This window comes from Sarcophilus harrisii, chromosome 2 (genome assembly GCF_902635505.1).
Source record: "Sarcophilus harrisii chromosome 2, mSarHar1.11, whole genome shotgun sequence".
NCBI classification, from domain to species: Eukaryota; Metazoa; Chordata; class Mammalia; order Dasyuromorphia; family Dasyuridae; genus Sarcophilus; species Sarcophilus harrisii.
Window position 1 is genome coordinate 452,738,275 of NC_045427.1, and position 21,779 is coordinate 452,760,053.

The 21,779-nt window shown below is 34.8% G+C and overlaps 1 protein-coding gene across 2 annotated transcripts in view; it reads left to right on the forward strand.

The window, feature by feature from the left end:
* The window catches only part of LOC105751148 (zinc finger protein OZF), a 45,295-nt gene that overhangs the window by 9,734 nt on the left and 13,782 nt on the right, over window positions 1-21,779 (forward strand). For both annotated transcript variants that reach the window (XM_031954330.1, XM_031954329.1), the window contains exon 5: window positions 254-349. In XM_031954330.1, coding sequence (XP_031810190.1) covers window positions 254-349 — 96 coding nt within the window. The remainder of the gene's footprint in view (window positions 1-253; window positions 350-21,779) is intronic.

A 21,779-nucleotide genomic window follows, 5' to 3' on the forward strand; every position in this document is an offset into this window, starting at 1 on the left:
AAATGTGGTAGTCTCCCATTCTTTTAACAAGGAGAGAGATTTATGAGCCAAATTATATTCCTGAGTAAAGATCATCTTTTCCTCTCTCTTTTCAGCAGCAGAATGATGAATACTTTTGAAGAGTCTTTTGTATTACTTTGGAGCTTTCAAGTATAGTTACTTGTCTTTTCTGAAGGGGAAAGGATCAGAATTGAATTCTGAGATGATTTTATCCCTCCACAAATATCTCTTTTCCATTTATTTTCCTTTTCAGGGTATCCCTTTTCCAAACCTGATGTGATCTCCCATTTGGAGCAAGGGGAAGAGCCATGGATCCTAGAAAAAGAAAACTCAAGGTGCACCTATACAGGTGAGTGAGTAAGGACTATCTCAGAGGGTCACTTGGGAAATGTGCACTAGGAAACCCTCTTCAGAGTGCTCTCTCCCTACCCCCAAAATCCTGAAGCCATTGGAAAAGGGCTGCTATCCAAACAACTCTCTTCTCTGAATCCCATCCTTTATCTCATCTGAAACATTGATCTCATGAATATTCTTTTTTTCTTTAGTGTCATAGTTCTCTTCCTTTTCACTGGCTCTTTCCTTACTGTCTTCAAATTTGGATATATCTGACTTATATCTTAAAAGAAAGGAAAACACAAAAACTCTCTTGCTCCTTAACTCCCTTCAGATTTTTCCTTTTTACTCTCTTTTTTACTTCAGATTTACTCCTTTTTCTCAGCTGTATTGTTTACATCTGCTGCTTCCATCTCCCTTATTAAAATTCTAACACCCATCCCCACTACTGTGTAAAATCTTCTCTGGAAGGTTAACACTTACAAATCTTTTTTTCAGTCTTAATGATTCTTAAAATCAGTGCCTAATTTGAAGATGCATCCTTTACTGAATTCTTTGATTTTTTTTAGCCTTTTTGTACAATTCGAATTTTCTCTTCTTAACTGTTTTCCTGTCACAAACTGTGAGGTCTCTCATTGCTTTCCCCTGCTCCATGCTCTTCTCCTCCTAAAGCTAGAAGGTACATGGAAGACACCAGTGGGAAACATAAAAGAAACTTTCTGGACTGGCATAGAGAGAATGTACCTTCTAGTGCAGGTAGTATAGGCAAGTTAGTTTGGTTAGAGAGAGTGAAGCAAATTAGGACTTAAAAGGTGGACAAAAGAATTTAGAATTCTAAGCAAAGAAGTTAAATGAGGAAATGTATGTGTTACTTATTTTCTCCCTGCCTGAAACATTATTCCTCTTCACTTTCATTTCATGGATTCCCTAGTTTGCTTCAAGTCTTAGCTAAAATACCACTTTGATGCAAAAAACTTTTCCTAGTGCTTCTTAATGTTAGAGCTTTCATTCTCCCTGAGACTATATAAAATTTATCTTCTATATAACTTGTACAGCTTGTACACAGCTGTCTGCAAGTTTTGTCTCCCCATTAGTTTGTGAGCACCTTGAGTTCAGGGTCTGTTTTTATCTTTCTTTGTATCATCATGTCTTAGCATAGAGCCTGGCATATAACAAGTGCTTTATAAATACTTTTAACTTGACTTGAAATAGTAAATGAACAATTTCCTAATGACTGAACAAAGGAGCAGAATGAATAGTATTGATAATAAGCGCTTTTGGAATTTAGAGAATGGGGTAATTAATGAGTTCTTAAAAAATTTATGGAAGTTATACCTGAGCTATACCTAAATGAGATTTGATGAGTTGGAGAGAATGCATTGAAGGGGAAGAAGTAGCAGAAAAAAAAAAGTCATGAAATTAGTATGGTATGTATATTGTTGGCACACAGTGGGGGGAAAAGTCCACTGGAATTGAATTTAGGCAGTTCCCTATCCCTGCATTTTATAAAGCCTCAGGGTATAAACTGTCCCAGGTTTCCTAAATTCTATGACTTTAACCAAGTAATTTAACTTCCCTGAGCTTCAATTTCTTTATCTGAAAATTGGGGATGATAATACTTGCTCTAGGTCCTTCCTCACAGGATTGTTGCAAGAATCATTTGAATGATGTAAATGCAAGGTATCATTATTGTTACAATTGTTATCATCATCGTTATCATTATCACAGCCTCCTACTTAGTCATTCTCAGGATACTATTCCTGAATGGTTGGATCCAGCATATAATATCTTTTCATCTTCTTAGCCTTATTCTCCAAATTATTTGATGAGCTTGTTGACATGCTCTAGTGCTCAAACATTTTATATATCTTTTCTTGTTTTAATCTGAAGTTCAGTTCAGTAAATATTTATTAAGCACCTACATTATGAAAAGCACTCTGCTAAGTTCTGAAATAGATATAAAGTTTAATTAAGGCATTATCTTTCTCATGAGGCTGTTTGATAACAGGATATGACACAATATGCACATCATTAGAAAGTCCCATATAGAATGCGCTTTGAAAGGTCTGAGGATGGTCATTACCCACTGAGGGAATAAAAGAGATATTCATGTTTGTTAAACTTTTAAGGGTAGGCAGGAATTCAGAAAATGAATCAAGAAAAGGCACATCCCAGGTAAAGAGAATAGTAGACATAAAGATTAGGGAAAAAGGCATGTTTGGAGATTTAGGAGAGAGGGCAGAGTGGGATAAACAATCCACTTTGGCTGAGGTGTAGAATATATGGAGGAAAATAGTATATCATAGGCTGGAAAGGTAAAATGGATTCAGATTGTATAGATCTTTGAATGCCAGACTAAGGAATTAGAACTTTATCTGAAAGATAGTAGGAAGCATTTGAAAATTTCTGAACATTAATAATAATAATAGATAGCACTAATATAGCATTTAGTGCCAGGCACTGTGCTGTGCTAAATTTTACAATTATTTCATTTTTGAACTTCATAGCACTCCTGGGAGGCAAGTGCTAGAACTGTACAGATAAGGAAATTGAGGGAAGCAGACCTAAATGTCTTACCTAGCCTTACACAGCTAATAAATATCTGAGGCCACATTTGAACTCAGGTCTTCCTGAATCCAGGCTCAGTGCTTTATTCAGTGTGCCACATGGCTGCTCCAGTTTTGAACAAGTAAGTAACACAACTTGGTTTATGTATGCAGAAAATCAATCTGGAAAAAATATGAAGGATTATAGGAGAGAAAAGATGAAGGTGAGAAGACCTAGAAGATTTTGTAATAGTCCAAGTTGTGGTCAGGCAGGCTTGTACTAACTAGAATGTTGGCAATAGAAATAGGAGAGGATGGATGTGAGAGATATCCTAGACATGGGATTGACAAGACTTGTTAACAAATTAGAAATGATAATTGAGGGGAAAGAAAAAACAAAGTTCTCTGTATCACAGGACCCTTGGAAATTTGCTTCATGGTGTTGACACTAAGGGGGTACGCTTCCTTTGCAGGGCTGTTGTACCAGGTTGCAGAGGGCAGAAGCATGCCTTTCTGGAGGCCTTAGGAAAGTAAAGTCTATTATTAGGCAGGTCACCAATCCCTGAGGCTTCTGTTGTCAATATGCTCCTTTGCTATTATGCCTATTCTCACCATTAGTCAGCATAATTGCACCTCACCAGATGGTCTATGTGCTTCTTGAGCCGGGGACCTCAGACCAGGTGAAGCACACACAAATTCTGCAGGATACCCAAAAGTGAAACTTTACCTTCCCAGTGCCCTGAAGATTTATTTGGATCTAATCTTCTCTGTAATAACAAGCTTACTCTTTCCAAAGGCAGTAGGGCTGCAGGCAATAGTCATTACTCTTTGTCTCCTTAAATATTCCCACCTGAACGCCTCTGCATGTTTGAAAGGTAGCACAATTATTCATAAATGCAGTTCTCCTAATCCCTTTGTTCTGTTGGTTTCCCTTAGTTACATGTATTAATATAAGGGAGGAGGTTTATATGATTCAACCAGATCTGGTTTCCAAGTTTTAATAAGTAGAACTTTTATTTGCAAGTATCATTACCCCATTCACCAAGATTTCTTTTATCTACTGGGCAAATTATTTGGAAGAAACCATTTGAATCAGTTCAACAAGTGTTTGGTTTGTTGTTGTTGTTATTGTTGTTTTAATAACAGCTTTTTGTTTTTCCAAATACATGCAAAAATATTTTCGACATTCACCTTACAAAACCTTATGTTCCAGATTTTTCTCCCTCCTTCTCCTAGACAGCAAGTAACCCAGTATAGATTAAACATATGCAGTTCTTCTAAACATATTTCCATATTCGTCATGCTGCACAAGAAAAATCAAATCAAAAGGGAAAAAAGAAAATGTGAGAAAGAAAATAAAAACAAGCAAATACAACTACGATAACAAAAATGTGAAAATATTATGCTTTGATCCACATTCAGTCCCCACAGTCCTCTCTCTGTGTGCAGATAGCTCTCTCCATCAGAAGTCTATTGGAATTGGAACTGAATCACCTGATTGTTGAAAAGAACCAAGTCCATCACAGTTGATCATCACATAATTTTGTTACTGTATATATACAATGTTATCTTGGTTCTGCTCACTGTACTCATCATCAGTTCATGTAAGTCTCCCCAGGCCTCTTTGAAATCATCCTGTTGATCATTTCTTATAGAATAATAATAATCCATAACATTCATATTCCATAACTTATTCAACTATTCTTCAATTGATAAGGCATCCACTCAGTTTCCAGTTTCTAGCCACTACAAAAAGGGCTGCCACAAACATTTTTGCACATGTGGGTCCCTTTCCTTCCTTTACAATATCTTTCGGATACAAGCCCAGTAGAGACACTGATGGATCAAAGGGTATGCACAGTTTGATAGCCCTTTGGGCATAATTCTAAATTGCTTTCCAGAATGGTCATATCAGTTTATAGAAACAAATGTTTATTAAAAACAAGCGTTAAGACAGGCATACAAAGACAAATACGGACAGTTTCTGTCCTCAGAAGTTGTGAGTTCAAATCTGGCCTCAGACTAAGCTACACTTAGTAGCTGTTTGAGCAAATCACCTCTTTCATTTTGTTGTTGCTGACAATGACTATCATTTCAATCATTGAAATTTTCTTCGCAAAAATACTTGAGTCGTTTGCCTTTTCCTCTTCCAGTTTGTTTTACAGATGAGGCAATTAGGGTTAAGTGATTTGCTCTGGATCACATAGCTAGAAAATGTCGGAGGCCATATTTGAACTCCCAGTGATGAATCTTTCTGATTTTTAGACCAAGCTCTGTTCATTTTGCCACTTAGCTGTAATTACATCATTGCTTTTGAGTTTCACAACCTAATGCTATTGAAATAGTCCAGGTTAAAAAACACAGCAGTTTCTCTAAGAGCTCACAAAGTCATAAACTAGGACTGTAACATGTGAGTAGGAAGAAAAAGACAGATGTGAGAGAGAATGTGGTGGTAGAATCATCAAGATTTTGCAACTGATTGGATATGAGGAGTAAAGGAAAATGGAAAAATGAAGCTGTTTCTTCAGTTTGCTATGAATCTGGAAAACTATAAAGATGGTGGAGCCTTTGACAAAATAAGAAAATGAAGAGGAATAGATTTATGGGGGAAAATAATGATTTCTGTTTTAGATATGTTTGAGTTTGAGATATGGATGGGACATACAAAAGAGATGTCCAGCAGGTAGTTGGTGATAATGAACTGGAGCTCAAAAAAGAGATAAGGACTAAATATCTACATTCTGCATAGAAATAATTGTACCAGTGGGAACTTATGAGATCATCAAGACAGAGTACAGAAGGAACAGAGAAGAGACTCAGGACAGAGGCATGGGCTATACCCATGTAGAAAATGACATGGATGATAATCCTGCACATAGACTACCTGGAAAGACGGCTAAGAAGAGGATATTTATGTTTGGAGTTGGGTTTTGTTTGTTTGCTTAGCAAGTTCTCCCATTAGAAGGAAGTAGATGGACTTTTGTTTTTGTGCTACTGCAAGAATAAATGTTTAAATATTTGTTAATATGTATTTAAAAATTTTAATGTATATGGCTCTGTAACCATTAGTTTATAGTTGCAGTGCTTAGGTAAACAATAACTGGACTTCTAATTGTTTTTGTAGACTCTTCTGATGTTTTTTGATCAACTTTGGGCCCTAATTTAGATGATCTGTACTGGAAGTTCATGCAAGGGAATAATGCTGCTTAGACTATACCATACTATTTGTGTACTACAATTCCTCTAGCATTTAGAGCCCTTTAGAACTTGGATTTAACCTACCTTTCTGGCCTTGTTACACACCACATTCCTCTTTTACTCTTTTATCTCTTTTTACTCTTTTTGTCTAGTCAGACTGGCCTCACGTATCCATTTCCCATCTCTGTGCCTTTTCATGGGCTTTTCCCCATGCACCTCCACTTCTCCCAATTCCCTTCAAGACTTATCTCAAACAATCTTTGAAATGAGACTTTTTCTGATACCCTTAGTTGTTAAACATCATCAGCTTGTGTTTATCTTTCTCTATTTTGAGCATGTTCACATGCTTCTCTTTTTCTCCAGCTAGGATGTAAGCTGCTTGAGGGCAGGGACTATTTCACTTTTGTCTTGTTATCCTCAGCATCAAGCTCAGTGTCTGGGACATAAAAAGCATAATTTATTGACCCAACAGACAGGAGTAATAAAGTTCCAGCAAGCCCATTGGAGTTCTGACAAATTTTGTGTCATCATTTTCCCTATGTAGACAACTGAAAGGAATCTATCTCTACTCACCAAGGAAAAAAAAAAGATAACTAGGTTTCCCATTTTACATCAAAAACACAACAGTGAATTTTCTCTTTAAGAAAAAATTCTCCTTTCTGAACTCATTTATTCAATATTTTCTTTCTTTTTTTTTTTTTTTTTTAATAATTATAACTTTATTGACAGAACCCATGCCTGGGTAATTTTTTACTACATTATCCCTTGCACTCACTTCGGTTCCGACTTTCCCCCTCCCTCTCTTCCCCCCCCCCCCAAGATGGCAAGCAGTCCTATACATGTTAAATAGGTCACAGTATATCCTAGATACAATATATGTGTGCAGAACTGAACAGTTCTCTTGTTGCACAGGAAGAATTGGATTCAGAAGGTAAAACTAACCTGGGAAGAAAAGCAAAAATGCAAACAGTTTACATTCATTTCCCAGTGTTCTTTCTTTGGGTGTAGCTGCTTCTGTCCATCATTGAATATCTTATTTCTTAATACTTAACACTTAATAGTAAGAGGTTCTATTAGTTTTGAGTAGCTTGGAATGAACAAATTATAGAAATTTACTGTTTCTGGAAAAATATGCAAGGGCTTGAATCTAACGCATAGAACTTGGTTTTGCATAGCATATATATTTATTATATCCTTTTGTAGTCTTTCTGGACCTAGCACAAATCTCAAGGAAACCACCTGCTTTCTATAAAAATGCCCTTCTTGGTTTTGAAGCAGAAACCCTAGCAAGGTGACTAGGTAAGCATATTCACTCTTTTCTCATTTCAACATTTCTTACAACAAAATTTCCTACCATGTTACACTACTCCTAGTATGACTTCATATCCACCACCTTTTCATATATGCCAGCATTCTATCTACTTTTTTTCCTGGATAATTTGTGTGGATAAGTTAACATCTAAATATCTTACTCATAATTTATTTCTCATGGCAATATCCCCTATTTCTCTTCACTCCTAAACACACATACACACAATATATTCTGGTTTAGAGACATAAAGAGCTGTAAGAACCTATTCTTTTTTTTTTTTTCCTTAATTCACATTATTTTCTCTCCTTCCCATAATTGCAATACATATGCATAATAAAGCAAAACATATTTCTTTGTTGTCAGTGCCTTAAAATGTGTGTTCTAGATATTTAGATTCTTTTTCAGATGTTGGATAGAATTTGTCATCAGGTTTAAGAATTTAAAAGATCTCATTTTTATAGTGTGGTTGCTAGTATGTAAATTGTTCTCCTGGTTATGCTCACTCCACTCTTCATTATATTATAATTCATTTTAAAGTTTTTGTTGTTGTTTGTCTGTTTTCTGAATGCACTTCTTTTCTTTTCTAAATTAAAGCTTTTTATTTTTAAAACATGCATAGATAATTTTCAACATTAACCCTTGCAAAACCAATGTTCTCCTGGTTCCACTCATTTCACTCAGCATCAGTTCATGTAGGTCTCTCCAGGCCTTTCTGAAATCATCCCACTGATCATTTCTTACAAAACAATAACATTCCGTAACGTACATATTCCAGAACTTATTCAATCAGGGTCCTTTTCCCTTTTTTATGAACTCTTTGGGATACAGACCCAGTAGAGACATAAAAGGTATGCACAGTTTGATAACTCTTTGGGCATAGTTCCAGATCTCTCTCCAGAATGGTTGGATCATTTTGCAATTCCACTAACAATGTATTACTGGCCCAGTTTTCCCACATCCCTTCCAGCATTTATAATTATCTTTTCCTGTCATCTTAGCCAGTCTGAAAAGTGAGAAGTGGTACCTCAGAATTGTCTTAGAACAGATTCTTCTTGTGCAACTTATCTGAACAGAAGACAGTGCCCCATATATATAGTCTGATTAGGGGAGAGATTAGCTAGAATATCACTTCTTTTGTTCTATAAGATCCTTGTTAATGGGGATCATCTCATTCTATTTATAACTCTAGTACCTAGCACAGTGCCTGGCACATCATATACAATAAATATTTTTGGTTGAATGTTTGATTTGGGATGTTACAACTTTCTTAATGCAACCTCTTCCATATCACACTATTGGTTCATTTTGATCTGGGAGTCTTATGAAAGCATCTACTTCTTTTCTTTGATTACATTTTATTTTAATAAAGATAGGCTTATTCTTGCTCCTACTTCCCTCCCTTGTCCCACACTGAAAAAGCAAAACAAAACAAAACCCTTCTTACAAACATGTATAGACAAGCAACACAAATTTTGACATGGCACATGTCTATATCTCAGCACTCAGAATTTGTTTCTCTTAACTCTTGTGTTTAAACTTCAAAGTTTCTCTATAGCTGTGTTGTTGTTGTTGTTTTTTTCCAATCAGGAATGCTTGAAAGTCCTTTATTTCACTAAAAGTCCATTTTCCCTCTCTAGCATAGTTGGGTAAGTTATTCTTAATTGGGGGCACACATTCTTTGCCTTCTACAATATCATATTCCAAGTTCTCCTTGCCTTTTGTAATGGCAGCTTCTAAATTGTGGTGATCCTGACAGTGGCTTCTTGGTACTTGAGATTGTTTTTTCTGGCTGCTTGTAGTATTTTTTATTTGATTTGAAAGCTTGGCTTTTGGCAGTAATATTGCTGGGAGTTTTCATTTTGGAGTTTTTTTGAGGGGGTAACTATAATATTTTTGTTTCCATTTTGTCCTCTAATTCAAAGAAATCTGGGCAGTTTTTTTAATGTATTTTTAAAAATAGCTGTCTAGGCTCTTTTTTTTTTTTTTGTAATTGTGTTCAGTACAGTGATTCTTAAATTTTTTTCTTTTTGATCTGTTTTCTAGGTCAGTTATTTTTGCTATGAAATAACTTACATTTTCTATATTTTGAGCCTTTTGACTTTGTTTTAATACTTCTTGTTGCTTCACTGAATCATTCTAGTTGGTTCATTTCGTTTTTCAGGGAGTTTTTTAATTTAGCTAAGGTATTCACTAATTAGTGGGTATCCATTTTGTTTCCAGTTTTTTGCTTCCCCAAAAAGTGCTGCTATGAATAATTAGTCATATATGAACTTTTTATATGCTCATTAATGGGATCACTGGATCAAAAGATATGAATAATTTAGTAACTTTTCTTGTAAAATTTCCAGATTCTTTGAAGAATGCTTGGCCTAGTTTATTGTTCCACCGATTATATTTATTAATGTCCTTTACTTTCTGTAGTTATAGCTATTTCCATTATTCATGATCATTGCCAATTTGATAGGGATGAAATCAAACCTTACAGTTGTGGGTTTTAAAATTTTTGGATCTTTTTACTGAGGAAACTGTAAGCAACATAATACTGATATACTTACTTTCATATCTCTACAAAAAATTTTATGAGATTAACCTATACACTTAGGTCCCAATTACTATGAATAATGAATTCCATTAAGTGGTCCCATTGTTCAAATTCACATTGTATATTTTCTTTGAGTTGGAGCCAATTATTATATATTACATAATTATAATTTGACAATATAAGATTCCACTATCCTTACTGCTTGCTTAGAGTTGTTTTAATTTGCATTTTATAATTATTAGTGATTTAAAACATTCTTCTATATGATTATTGACAGTTTCATTTTTGTTTTTGAAAATTGTATCTATCTTTTTACTAAGTAATTATCTCTTAGGAAATAGCTTTTCATATGACGATTTCCTATATATCCTAGATATCATATATTTCTCAGAGATTTCATACAAGGAATTTTTCTCACTAGACAGTTTCTCATATTTTGATTTGTATTGATAGTTTATATTTCTTCCTTAAAAATAAAAGTGTGGTTGATGTTTTTTTTAAAAAATGCTTTTTTAGGGGCAGCTAGTTGGTATAGTGGATAGGGCACCAGCCCTCAAATCAGATAGGGCACCAGCCCTCAAATCAGGAGGTCCTGCGTTCAAACTGGTGTCAGTCACTTAACACATCTTGGCTGTGTGAACCTGGACAAATCACTTAACCCCAATTGCCTCGGGGAAAAAAATCAAAAACTTTTTTATTCATGCCTTTTTGTCTTATAGTCATTTCAGCTCCTCATCTCATACTCCCTAAATGAATTTTTTTTTGAAACAAAGAAAAACAATTAAGCAAAAATATCAGTGATTGCAAAATAAAATTTAAAAATTAGTCATGCTTGAAAATTTATTTCTCATTACATTTTCAGTCAGCCTTTAAAAAAACTCTCTGCTGAGAGGAGACAGCCATTCTTCATCAAAACTTCATTGACATCATGATTAGTCATGACAGCATTGATTTAAGTCTTGATATCTTTTAATGTTGTTTTCCTTAATGTTATTGTGATTATCATGTAAATTTTTATCTTGGTTCTACTCACTTTGCTCTGCATTGGTAACTGCAAGTCATTTAGTCAGTTAAGCATTTATTAAGTACTTACTATGAACCATGCACTGTTCTAAGATTTGAGCTATAAAAGCAAAAATATGGTCCCTGAACTCAAGGAGCTTACAGTCTAATGGAGGGATGCAACATGCAAACAATTCCTTACATTCAAGATTTATGTTTAATAAAGAAGCTAGGGAATCCTGGAGATAAAGATGATGGAGGAACATTTTAGACATGGGAAACATCCCAGTGAAAAACTGTGGAATGAAGGACTGGAGTGTGGTGTTTGAGGAAGCCAGAAAGAAGCTATTGCTGGATTATAAATTACATAGTAGGAATAAAGTGTAAGATGTCTGGCAAGGGAACAAGTATATAAAGGACTTTAAAGCCAAACAGAGTATTTTATATTTGACCTTGGAGGTAATAGAAAATAGCTAGAGTTTATTTGGATACTAGAATGACATGGACAAACTTTCACTTTAGGAAAATCACTTGAGCACCTGAATGGAGGATGGATTAGATTGGAAGGAGACCTGAAACAAGGGAATGAACCCAAAGATTATTGTAATAGTCTGAATTGAGGTGGATTATGAAGTTCTACACCAGTGTGGTGGCTGTTTGAATGGAGAGAAAAACATAGAGTAGAGATGTGAAGATAAAAATGACAAGGCTTAGAAACATTTTGGGTATATAGAATACAATTGTGTTAGTTGAGGATGACAGCTGTATTGCCAACTTGTGGAAATGGAATGATGTTAGCACCCTTGAAAGTACTAGGGAGGTTTGAAAGAGGGGAGGATTTAAGGGTAAAGAAAACAGTTCCTAAGTTTAATAGAATTATTAATATTTATAATTTATTATGCAGGGTGGCATTCTATTGTGTATATACATATAATTACACATCCATCCATCCAGCAAAAGGTGTATCCACAATGATGAATTATTGTGTCTTTGATATTTTAAATTAAATGTCACTTTCCTTATCCATTTTCTAGGCTGAGTGCCTCCTGCCAAGTCTCAATAATTCAGAGACAAATTTTACTTCCTAAGAATCAGTGAAATTTAGTGGGATAGGACTTATGCTTGGATTATGGTTAATAAAATCCAGAAACCAGAATCACCTCTGTGCCACAATAAATATCTAAGTAAAAATTCCATGGAGGGATTCTGTCAAGATGATAAAATAAGGGATTGTGAAAAACCTAATTTTCATACCCTCCCACATGAAGAACTAAAAATGCTTAGAAAGAAGAGGAGCAACCAAAGAAGCTCCAAAATTGATACTGGAATGCTTTCTAGCTCACATTTGGCCTTTGTCCCCATGTGAATTTGTGTAGGGTGAAACAGTCTTAAGATTTGGCAGATCTCTTGATTTTTTTTTTGTTTTGTTTTGTTAGGTTCTTGATATGTGACTTGAGAAGACTGGCAGTTCTCTCCATTATTTCCATCAATTCAACAAATAATAGCTGCCTTATTGGGTCACTTCTTCTGCCTTCTTCCTTTTACTATTACTTGATGACCTATCTCTCTCTAAGTAACTTCTGTGGAAAAGAGTAAGCCCATCAATCCTTGAAGCATAAGAAGGTGCTTCTCTGGCGGTTTTGACTTCTCCCTCTAAGGGAAACAGCCTTATAACTATTACATACATACATGAATTCATGTATTCAATTGTCCTCTTCTCTTCTCTTTGCCTTATACTTCCATCCTCTATTCTTCTATAGCGTTCCCCTCAGCCTATTCTGATTTTTTTCCTTCTTTGTTTTCTTTGTATCATCCCTTTCCTTTAAAAAAAACAAAAACAAAACCTTTATTTTACTGTCAATCTGGAGAGTATAGAGATGTTTCCATAGCCCTTTCCCCTCTTTTAAGAGGGCAAACACATGCATAGGTTTCACTTATCCCTGGTATAATATACTTTCTGCTAGTCATTGTAGTTGGAAGGAAGCCGTCCTAGTCTTCTACTATTCAAATTAGTGGCTCTTGTGGCCAAATCTTAGAGCAATCTACAGAGTAATCTGCATGCTTGCCATCCTTCTGCCTACCCTGAGTGGGCTTTATTTGCTGTGTTCTTTTTCACTGTCCTTCCTCCTCTCCCCCTCCAGGCAATTGGGGTTAAATGACTTGCCCAGGGTCACATAGCCAGGATTTAAACTCGGGTCCTCTTGACTTAAGGGATGGTGCTCTATCCACTGCACCACCTAGCTGCCCCCTTTTTCACCTTTTAAAGGCTAACCTTTTCATCTTGTCTTGAATGATACATAGCACATTTCTGCAAAGCTCTAATATAAATAGACATTGCTCTTATCTCTGCTTTAGGATTTCAAATTATGTGGAACTTTAAAATGCCTGATTGAGAATTTGGGACTTTATCCTTAGGGCAAGTAGAGGGAAAAGAATAAGGATTTGTTTGAGATTTATAAAACAAGAAATGACAAGATGAAATTAGTATTGCAAGAAGATTAAGTTATTAGCTGTAATGTTTGGACTAGCTCTCTGGAGGACCTTGGATTAGCCCAGTCCTTGGTTTTAGTGGAGGAGTGAAGGAGGCAGGAGAGCTACTATGAGGCTGGAGTCTTCTCTTGTGTCTGTGGCTGAGAGCTGTGGCTGAGACTCCCTTAAATACCTCAGTATGTTTAGATCACTACACCACACTGAGTATTGAAAACCATTATATCATCATAGAGAACCATTATCTCACAGGTGAGTAGGTACTTAACTATAAGCACATGCTGACCTAGATTTAAGTACACCTTTTCAGAGTTCCATACCTCTACAGTTAGCTATATTCAGGATGTTATTATGGCAGAGGGTTAGAGATTTATTATAACAATTCAGATGCACATTTGTAACCTTTTTTACATTCTGGGAATCTTTAATCAAACTTTTAATCATATACTAGCAGATTAGGTTTCTGAGAACAAAGTTGTCTAAGTCTTCCCTTCTTATGGGATTAAAGGTATTTTTCCAGTGTAATAAGCTGACTCCTATTCTTGTTGTTTCTCAATTTCAATTGCCAAATACAATTAGTATCTCCTTTTTATCATCATTAACCTCCATTGATTAGCCCTGTAATATCATTTACTACTTATAGTAATTACCCTTTAGAGAAGGATATTTACTGACAAGATATATTCAAATCAGATCAAAAACCTGATTCTAATATATACAAGACATATACTGGGTAAGTTGAAGTTAATATCAAAAAGAAGGACTAGCACTGAGGAGAAAAGCCTTTTGCAGAAAAGTGGGATTGGAGCCAGGGAAACCAGGAGATAGAAGTAATGAGAGAGAATAATCCAGGCATAGATGACAGCCAGTTAAAAGGCATAGTCAGGAAATTGTTAGGTCTCTGTATATGTATGGAGGGAAATAAAGTACAAGAATACTAGAAAAGTTAGGAAGGGACCAGATTTGAAAGGACTTTAAAAGTCAAACATGATATTTTATATTTGATGCTAGATTAGGGAACTTCTGAAGTTTAATGAATTGGTAGATGAACATAGTCTCATCTGCTCTTTAGGAAGATCACTGTGATAACTGAATAGAAAATGAAGTGGAAGGGGAGATTTAGGGAGACCAACTAGAAGGCTGTTGTAGTAATCTAACATGAGCTGCTGAGAGCCTTCCCCGGGGAGTGGAGGCTATGTCAGAGGAGTCAGAGGTAAAGTCAACAATTTTGACTACAGATTACATATGGAAGGTGGGTGAATGTCAGAGAATTGAGGATGATACTCAGGTTGTAAACTTCTGTGACTATAAGTATGATAGTGTCTGTGATAGCAATAGAGAAGTTGGAAAGAGGGGAAAATGTTTAGGGAAAGATAATGAATTGTTTTGTAGGCATAAAAGAATTGTTTTGCTGCAATGAGTACCCAGTTGAGATTGTATAACAAATTTATAGTGGATCTATTCTTTACAATTTCACAATTTTCTCCAGTTTTGTTCAGCAGCATGTGAAAAGACTGAAAGCAGCAGATGGTAGAAATGATCCAAGGATGAATCTTGGCAAGGTATGGTCAGTAATGGGATGTGAGAGTAAGGAATCTAATTGTAGAGGATAGTACAGAGTTGGATTGTTTCAACAAGGGGTCAAGTTAGGAAAGAGATCAGAAATACACAGCATTTCCCCAAATAGGAGCACATTTTCCTTTTTACATCCCTGAGGACAACAGGTACAAATTTAAAGTGACTATGAACATTCAACCCACAAATTCATTTTGAATTCAGCAAGGTCACTGAACCAGTTGCTATTTTGCACTGGGACAAGACACAATATCTCTTGGTCAATCCACTCCTGGATAGGAATTCAGATTGGGTTTTTTGGCTTTTGGTATTTAATTTTTTTTTATTATAGTATTTTATTTTTCTAAATAAATGCAAAGATAATTTTCAACATTCCACTCCGTGTTCCAAATTTTTCTCCTTCTCTTCCCCACAGTTGTGATCATCTGGTTGTGATTATCATATAACTTGGTTATGACTGTGTACAGTGTTTTCTTGGTTCTTCTCACTTTACTCAGCATCAGGTCATGTAAATCTTTCCAGGCTTTTTCAAACACAAATTGTTCTTAAGAGCTTCACTGAAGTTTCACCAGGCTCAGCTATTTGCAAAATCTAGCCCACACTCCAGCTCTTAGACATGTGGCAGCTCTCAATCCCAAATATTTGAAGCTCACAGGGTTACAACCTCATCTGATTTTCTTTCTTGCTCTAAAGAAGCAAGCAAGAAAAAAAAACAACTCAAAGATGCATACATACACACACACACACACACACACACACACACCCAGAAAACCATATTCTTATTCCAAATATCCCTCTTTCCCCACCCAAAGGTTTACTTATAGCTTCTCTTCCTCACTTGAACCAGCCAGGCAGGAAAGAGGCAAGTTGCTCCCTTGGTAGTCTTTTGTATGCAAATCCAGTTCCTGCTCTCCAGTCAAAAAAGTCCTGCAGAAAGTGCACTTCCTAAAAGGGAATAAAGGCCACTTCATTCTGCATCCCGAAGAAGGCTTATCAAGTATGATACTATGACTTATTGGACCATTGCCCTCCTACTATATTCCCCAAACTTCTTTTTTCTTGCCATCAGAATTTCCACTTGGTATGTTGTGAGGATTGAAAGGATATACTCTACTGAGCCCTTCCAGTAGTGAGAAGAGAGAGTAGTCTAGTGATCAACAGCAGATAGAACCCCTAGGGAAGGAAAGACTTATTGTTTATCAATATCACTCTTAAGTTTTCATAATCCTGATTGTTAACTGTAATGTGTCTTAGTGAGAAAATCTCCACATTATTGAGATAACAAATTCATAAAAGTATTAAATCATAAAAGAGTAATTAAGTGCATAGTGAATAGAGAGTTCAAATCTGAACTCAATTGTTGGTGTTTTTGTTCTTTAAAATAAGAGTTCTCTCTGAGAGAAAGCAGGTTTCTCAGAGAGGTTTTCTGGAGGCAGCCTTAGTCTCAGTTGAAATAAATAATTACTCCAAAATCTCAGCCAGCTGATAAAAGTTCAGATTTTTTATTGTGTCCTTCAATATAGCCCAGTTAGCTCAGGCCTATCTCTCTACTTGGTTCCAAGAGCTCTTGAAGCTTTGTCCTTGGCTTCTGCCTCTGCTTTCTTCAACCTCCAGCCAGCACCAAGTTGGAAGATGCAATGAATCTCTCTTGCCTGGAAGATAGGGCTTGTGGGCTTCCTCCCAGAGTGCTCCTCTCCAACCCCAGTCAATGTTCCGGAGAAATTCTCTTAAGCTCTAAGAGCTTCCTCCATATATATGATCTCCCAAAGGTTAACTCCTTCTGGAGAGAGAGGGATTCTGGGTTATCTCCCAGAGTGCTCTCTGGCCCTAAGAACTTCAAGGGAGGTGTGAATTCCGATATCTCTTTCTAAACCCTGAAATCTCCAAACATGTGAACTCCAATGAATACTTAAATATTTCTTGCTTCTATGAGCTCTCTAAAGGTGTGAACACAAGCATCGTTTCTATGAGTTGTACTTAGTACCTTGTTTCAAGTTCTAGCCCAAAATATCTCCTTCTAAGATCAAATCAATCATATTGAACCATGCTAAATTAGATAATTATTGTCTCTATCAACTCTAATGGCTTAACAATTTGTAAAGATTCCAACACTCAATCACTTACTAGTGTGTGACTCTGGGCAAGTCACTTAATCCCATTTGCCACAGTTTTTTCTCATCTATAAAATGAGCTGGAGAAGGAAATGGCAAACCATTTTAATATCCTTGCCAAGAAAACCCCAAATGGGATCATGAAGAGTCAGATATGACTGAAAAAACAACTGAACAATGAAGAAGAAATCATAGAATCTTAAATCTAAAACTCTTGTTGAATGAATTCAATAGACATTGATAAGAGTGGAAGCAGGATATAAAGTTTCCAACGATTATAATGATATGGATCAGTATATAACCTATTGATTATATGAAGGCTAAGTATGGTAGCAGAAATATGAGGAGTTTCTGAGTTAGTGAGACTTCGGGATAGTTGGAAGGACCAGATTTTTAGCTGAGAGATGTCTGAGCTTAAAAATGTAAGATATCTCTGTAGCAGTGTAAGTCTAGAAATTACCATCCTACACTTTGTGTAGCTCAACTTTCCAGTTGTATCTCAAAACTAAACTTTGCAGGCTAAAATTCAGATATATATACTCTTCTGATGCCCACTTCTCAGACCTTGTGGATCTCTGGTCATGTCCCCTTTCTCTTTTTTGTGGTAGGGGCTAAGAAAACAATTATGATGGAATATTCTTGTGCTGTAAGAAATGATGATGGGGATGACTTCAGAAAACCTGGGAAGAAGATACAGAATGGAATTAGCAGAACAAGATCATTGTACAAAATAATAGTGGTATAATAACAATTCTAACAATGAAAGATTTTAGCTACTCTGAGAAGTACCAAGGGACTCATGATAAAATACACTATCCACCTCCAGATGGAAAACTGATTAATTCTGAGTGCAAATTGAAGTATACTTTTTTCATTTAATTTATTTTTTATGGCTTTTTTAAACATGATTAATATAGCATGTTTTATATGACTTCATGTGTATAATTGATACTATATTGCTTACTTTCCTAATGAGTAAGCAAGGAACTAGAGGAGAGAGAGAATTTGGAATTCTCATTCAAAGACATGAATTTGTCTTTCCTCCTGGGCTAGACACTGATTTGAGGGGAAAGGCCAGAATTTTTCATATTTCTAAGAGTATGAGATATTCTTGTGGTTGTCATTTTGTCTCTTTATAGTGTAATGCCCTTAGATGGCAGAATTATGGAAGGTTTTGAGATGTCAGTTATCAATAATAATTCATTGCAAACAAGTATAATACTCATGTATGAGAGTCATAATATATTATTGTTATTAATCATATTTATTAAATATAATAATGAAGGTAATTTAAGAAGATATAGGACAATCACAGATCTCAGGGGAAAATGTAATATTTTACTGAAATCTTGATATAATGTGTAAAGTTTTGCAAAAACAGAAAAAGAAGACACCTTGACAAACTTCTTCCATGAGACAAATTAGAAAAAAAATGTATTTATGGAAATAAAGGAATACATAAAAATCAAAGATAGGCAACACAATAAAATACATAAATTACTTCACAAATTTAGTGATATCATTTAAATTCTCAAGAGGATATTTTAGTAAGCTAAACAAAATAATAAAAATTTGAGGAACAAGAAGTTGAGTGTTCATGGAAAAAATTTTTAAAAAGTAAGAATGAAAGAAGTCTAACATTAAATTCTTCCTACTTCCAACTTCTGAGAGTGAAGTTTGTGTAACAGAAGAGTAAAGAGAAAGACTTGAATTAAATAAGAGGGAAAAGACATTGTACAGTTGACTTTGAGTTATCTAGTGAAGATTAGATTAGATTAAAGGCATGTGCTGAGCTAGAATTGATGGATAGTAATTGCCAAGAAGCAAGATTAGATGTGACAGTAAGAAAAATTTTCTAATAATGACAACAATCCCAAAGTGATATCTTCCCCTTGGTGGTCTTCAAGCAAGGTGTGTATAACAATTTTTGGTATGTGTTGTAGAAGAAATTTTTGTTCAGGTGTTGGTTGGATAAAATTTCTTCTTAGGCCTTTCCAATTCTGAAATTTTTTGTTTCTGTGATTGTATGCTCACTTGAGGAAATACAGGGACCCAAATAGGGAAGTATGACAGAGAATATATGAGAGAAAGAAGAAAACAATTTTGTCATTAGAGTATACTGCAGAATATTTCATATATATATATATATATATATATATATATATACATATACACACTTAGATATAAAGATGACATGTGAAAATACAGGAAACATCAGAGGTATGACATAATAGTGATAGAAAACAATAATTTCTCTTGTCTTCTTGCCTCTGAATCTGGCTGAGTTTGTGCAAGCTTATATGCTCTCTTATCGTAGGTGAAAATCTTGTAGAACTATATTAAGTACTAAGTACATGTACTGAACTAGAGAACTATTAAGCACCATGCTAAACAACCGTTGTCTTTATCAATTCCACTTGTAATTGCACCTTGTAAGAATCCTTATTTTAAGGTGAAAGTTCTGGCCCATAACAAATTTCCATATTAACCATATTGCAAAAAAAAAAAAAAGAGAGAAGAAAAAAGAAAGTGAAAAAATTATACTTTGATTTGCACTCTGAGTTCTTCAATTCTTTCTAGGGAGATGGATAACATTTTTTATCATGAGTCTTGGATTATTGCATTGATCAGAGTAGCTAAGTGTTTCACAGTTAATCATTATTATAATATCTCTATTACTGTGTAGTATTCTTCTGATTCTGTTCCTTTCACTTTGCATCAGTTCATAAAAATTTTCCCAGGTTTTTCTGAAACCATTCTCATCATTTCTTATAGCACAATAGTACAGAATGATGGAAAATTTGAATTATCTAGACATGTTGGAATTATTTACAAAAAAAAAAAAAAAAAACCCAAAACTTCTCGACTTGCATCCATTATTGCATCCTTCAAAAGAGAAGATCCAGCAAAGGGGAAATTTGGATCTGCTTCTGCTAATAGAGAGAGCCTGGTTTCTGTGGTAGAAATGACTGACCTTTTAAAATGTATTTTGGCGACAATGGAGCAGTATAATGTAATGGAAAGAGTCCTGAATTTGAAGTCAGAAGACCTGCATTTGAATCCTAGATTACTATGTATGTAATATTGGTCAAGACATTTAAGCTTTCAGAGATACAATCCTCTTCTAAAATGAAGGGGTTGGACTAAATTTGGACTATTTCTGTGGTCTTTTCCAGCTCTAAATCTAGAATCCTATGATCCTAAACGTTAGGTATGGTCTAAGTAGATTTCAAGTGATTCAGAATCCAGTAGACTCTAATTCTACAGGAAAAGTTTTCCCAAGGGTACTAGAAAATGAAAAAATAAAATCATGAAGACAAACAGTTATGCTCAGTCAACAAGTGTTTTATTTGTTTTTAAAATATTCTTTTTTAAAAACTGAATTCCAAATTCTCTCTCTCCTCTAGTTCCTTGCTTACTCATTAGGAAAGTAAGCAATATAGTATCAATTATACACATGAAGTCATATAAAACATGCTATATTAATCATGTTTAAAAAAGCCATAAAAAATAAATTAAATGAAAAAAGTATACTTCAATTTGCACTCAGAATTAATCAGTTTTCCATCTGGAGGTGGATAGTATATTTTATCATGAGTCCCTTGGTACTTCTCAGAGTAGCTAAAATCTTTCATTGTTAGAATTGTTATTATACCACTATTATTTTGTACAATGATCTTGTTCTGCTAATTCCATTCTGTATCTTCTTCCCAGGTTTTTCTGAAGCCATCCCCATCATTATTTATTACAGCACAAGAATATTCCATCATAATTGTTTTCTTAGCCCCTACCATAAAAAGCTGTTATGAATGTCTTTGTACACATATATCTTTATCCATTTTCTTTTATCTTTTTGAGTAACAGCCCTAATAGTGGTATTTCTGGGTCAAAGGATATACACAGTTTTATAACTCTTTGAGCATAGTTCTAAATTATTCTTCAGAATGGTTGGACCAGTTCACAGTTCTACTAATATTGTATTAGTGTCCCTACTTTTCAATATTTAAAGTTATTTTAATTTGCCTTTTTCTGATTTAAAGAATTTTTCATCTGACTATAGATAGCCTCGATTTCTTCTGAAAACTGCTTTCATATCATTTTATCATTTATCAATTGAGTAAGGCTCTTATTTTTGTAAATTTGATTTAGCTTCTTAAATATTTAAGAAATGAGGTCTTTATCAGAAAAACTTACTGTAAATGTCCTTTCCCAGTTTCCCAAAATGTATTTTTGAAGTATATATTATGGATTAGGCACTGTACTAAGTGGTAGAAATATGAAGAAAAAAGCAAAAATAGTCCTTACCTCTAATAGTGGGGGAGACAACATATCTAAATCAGGATACACATAGATGAAAAGTAATGTTAGAGTATGACACTAATAGCTGGGGGTCAAGAGAATGAACAGTAAAAGTAGCATTTAGCTTTGTTTGTTTGTTTTTTTCCTCTTTTTAAATAGCATTTTATTTTTTTCCAATTATATGTAAGGAAAATTTTTAACATTTAAAAAAAATTTTTTTTTAATTCAAAATTATTTTCCTCCACCCTCCTTCCGGAGATGATACACAATTTGACATAGGTTATATATGTGTAATCATGTAAGACATTTCCATGTTCATCATGTTGTATAAGAAGAAGCACAACAAAAGTGGGAAAAAACTATAAAAAATAAAA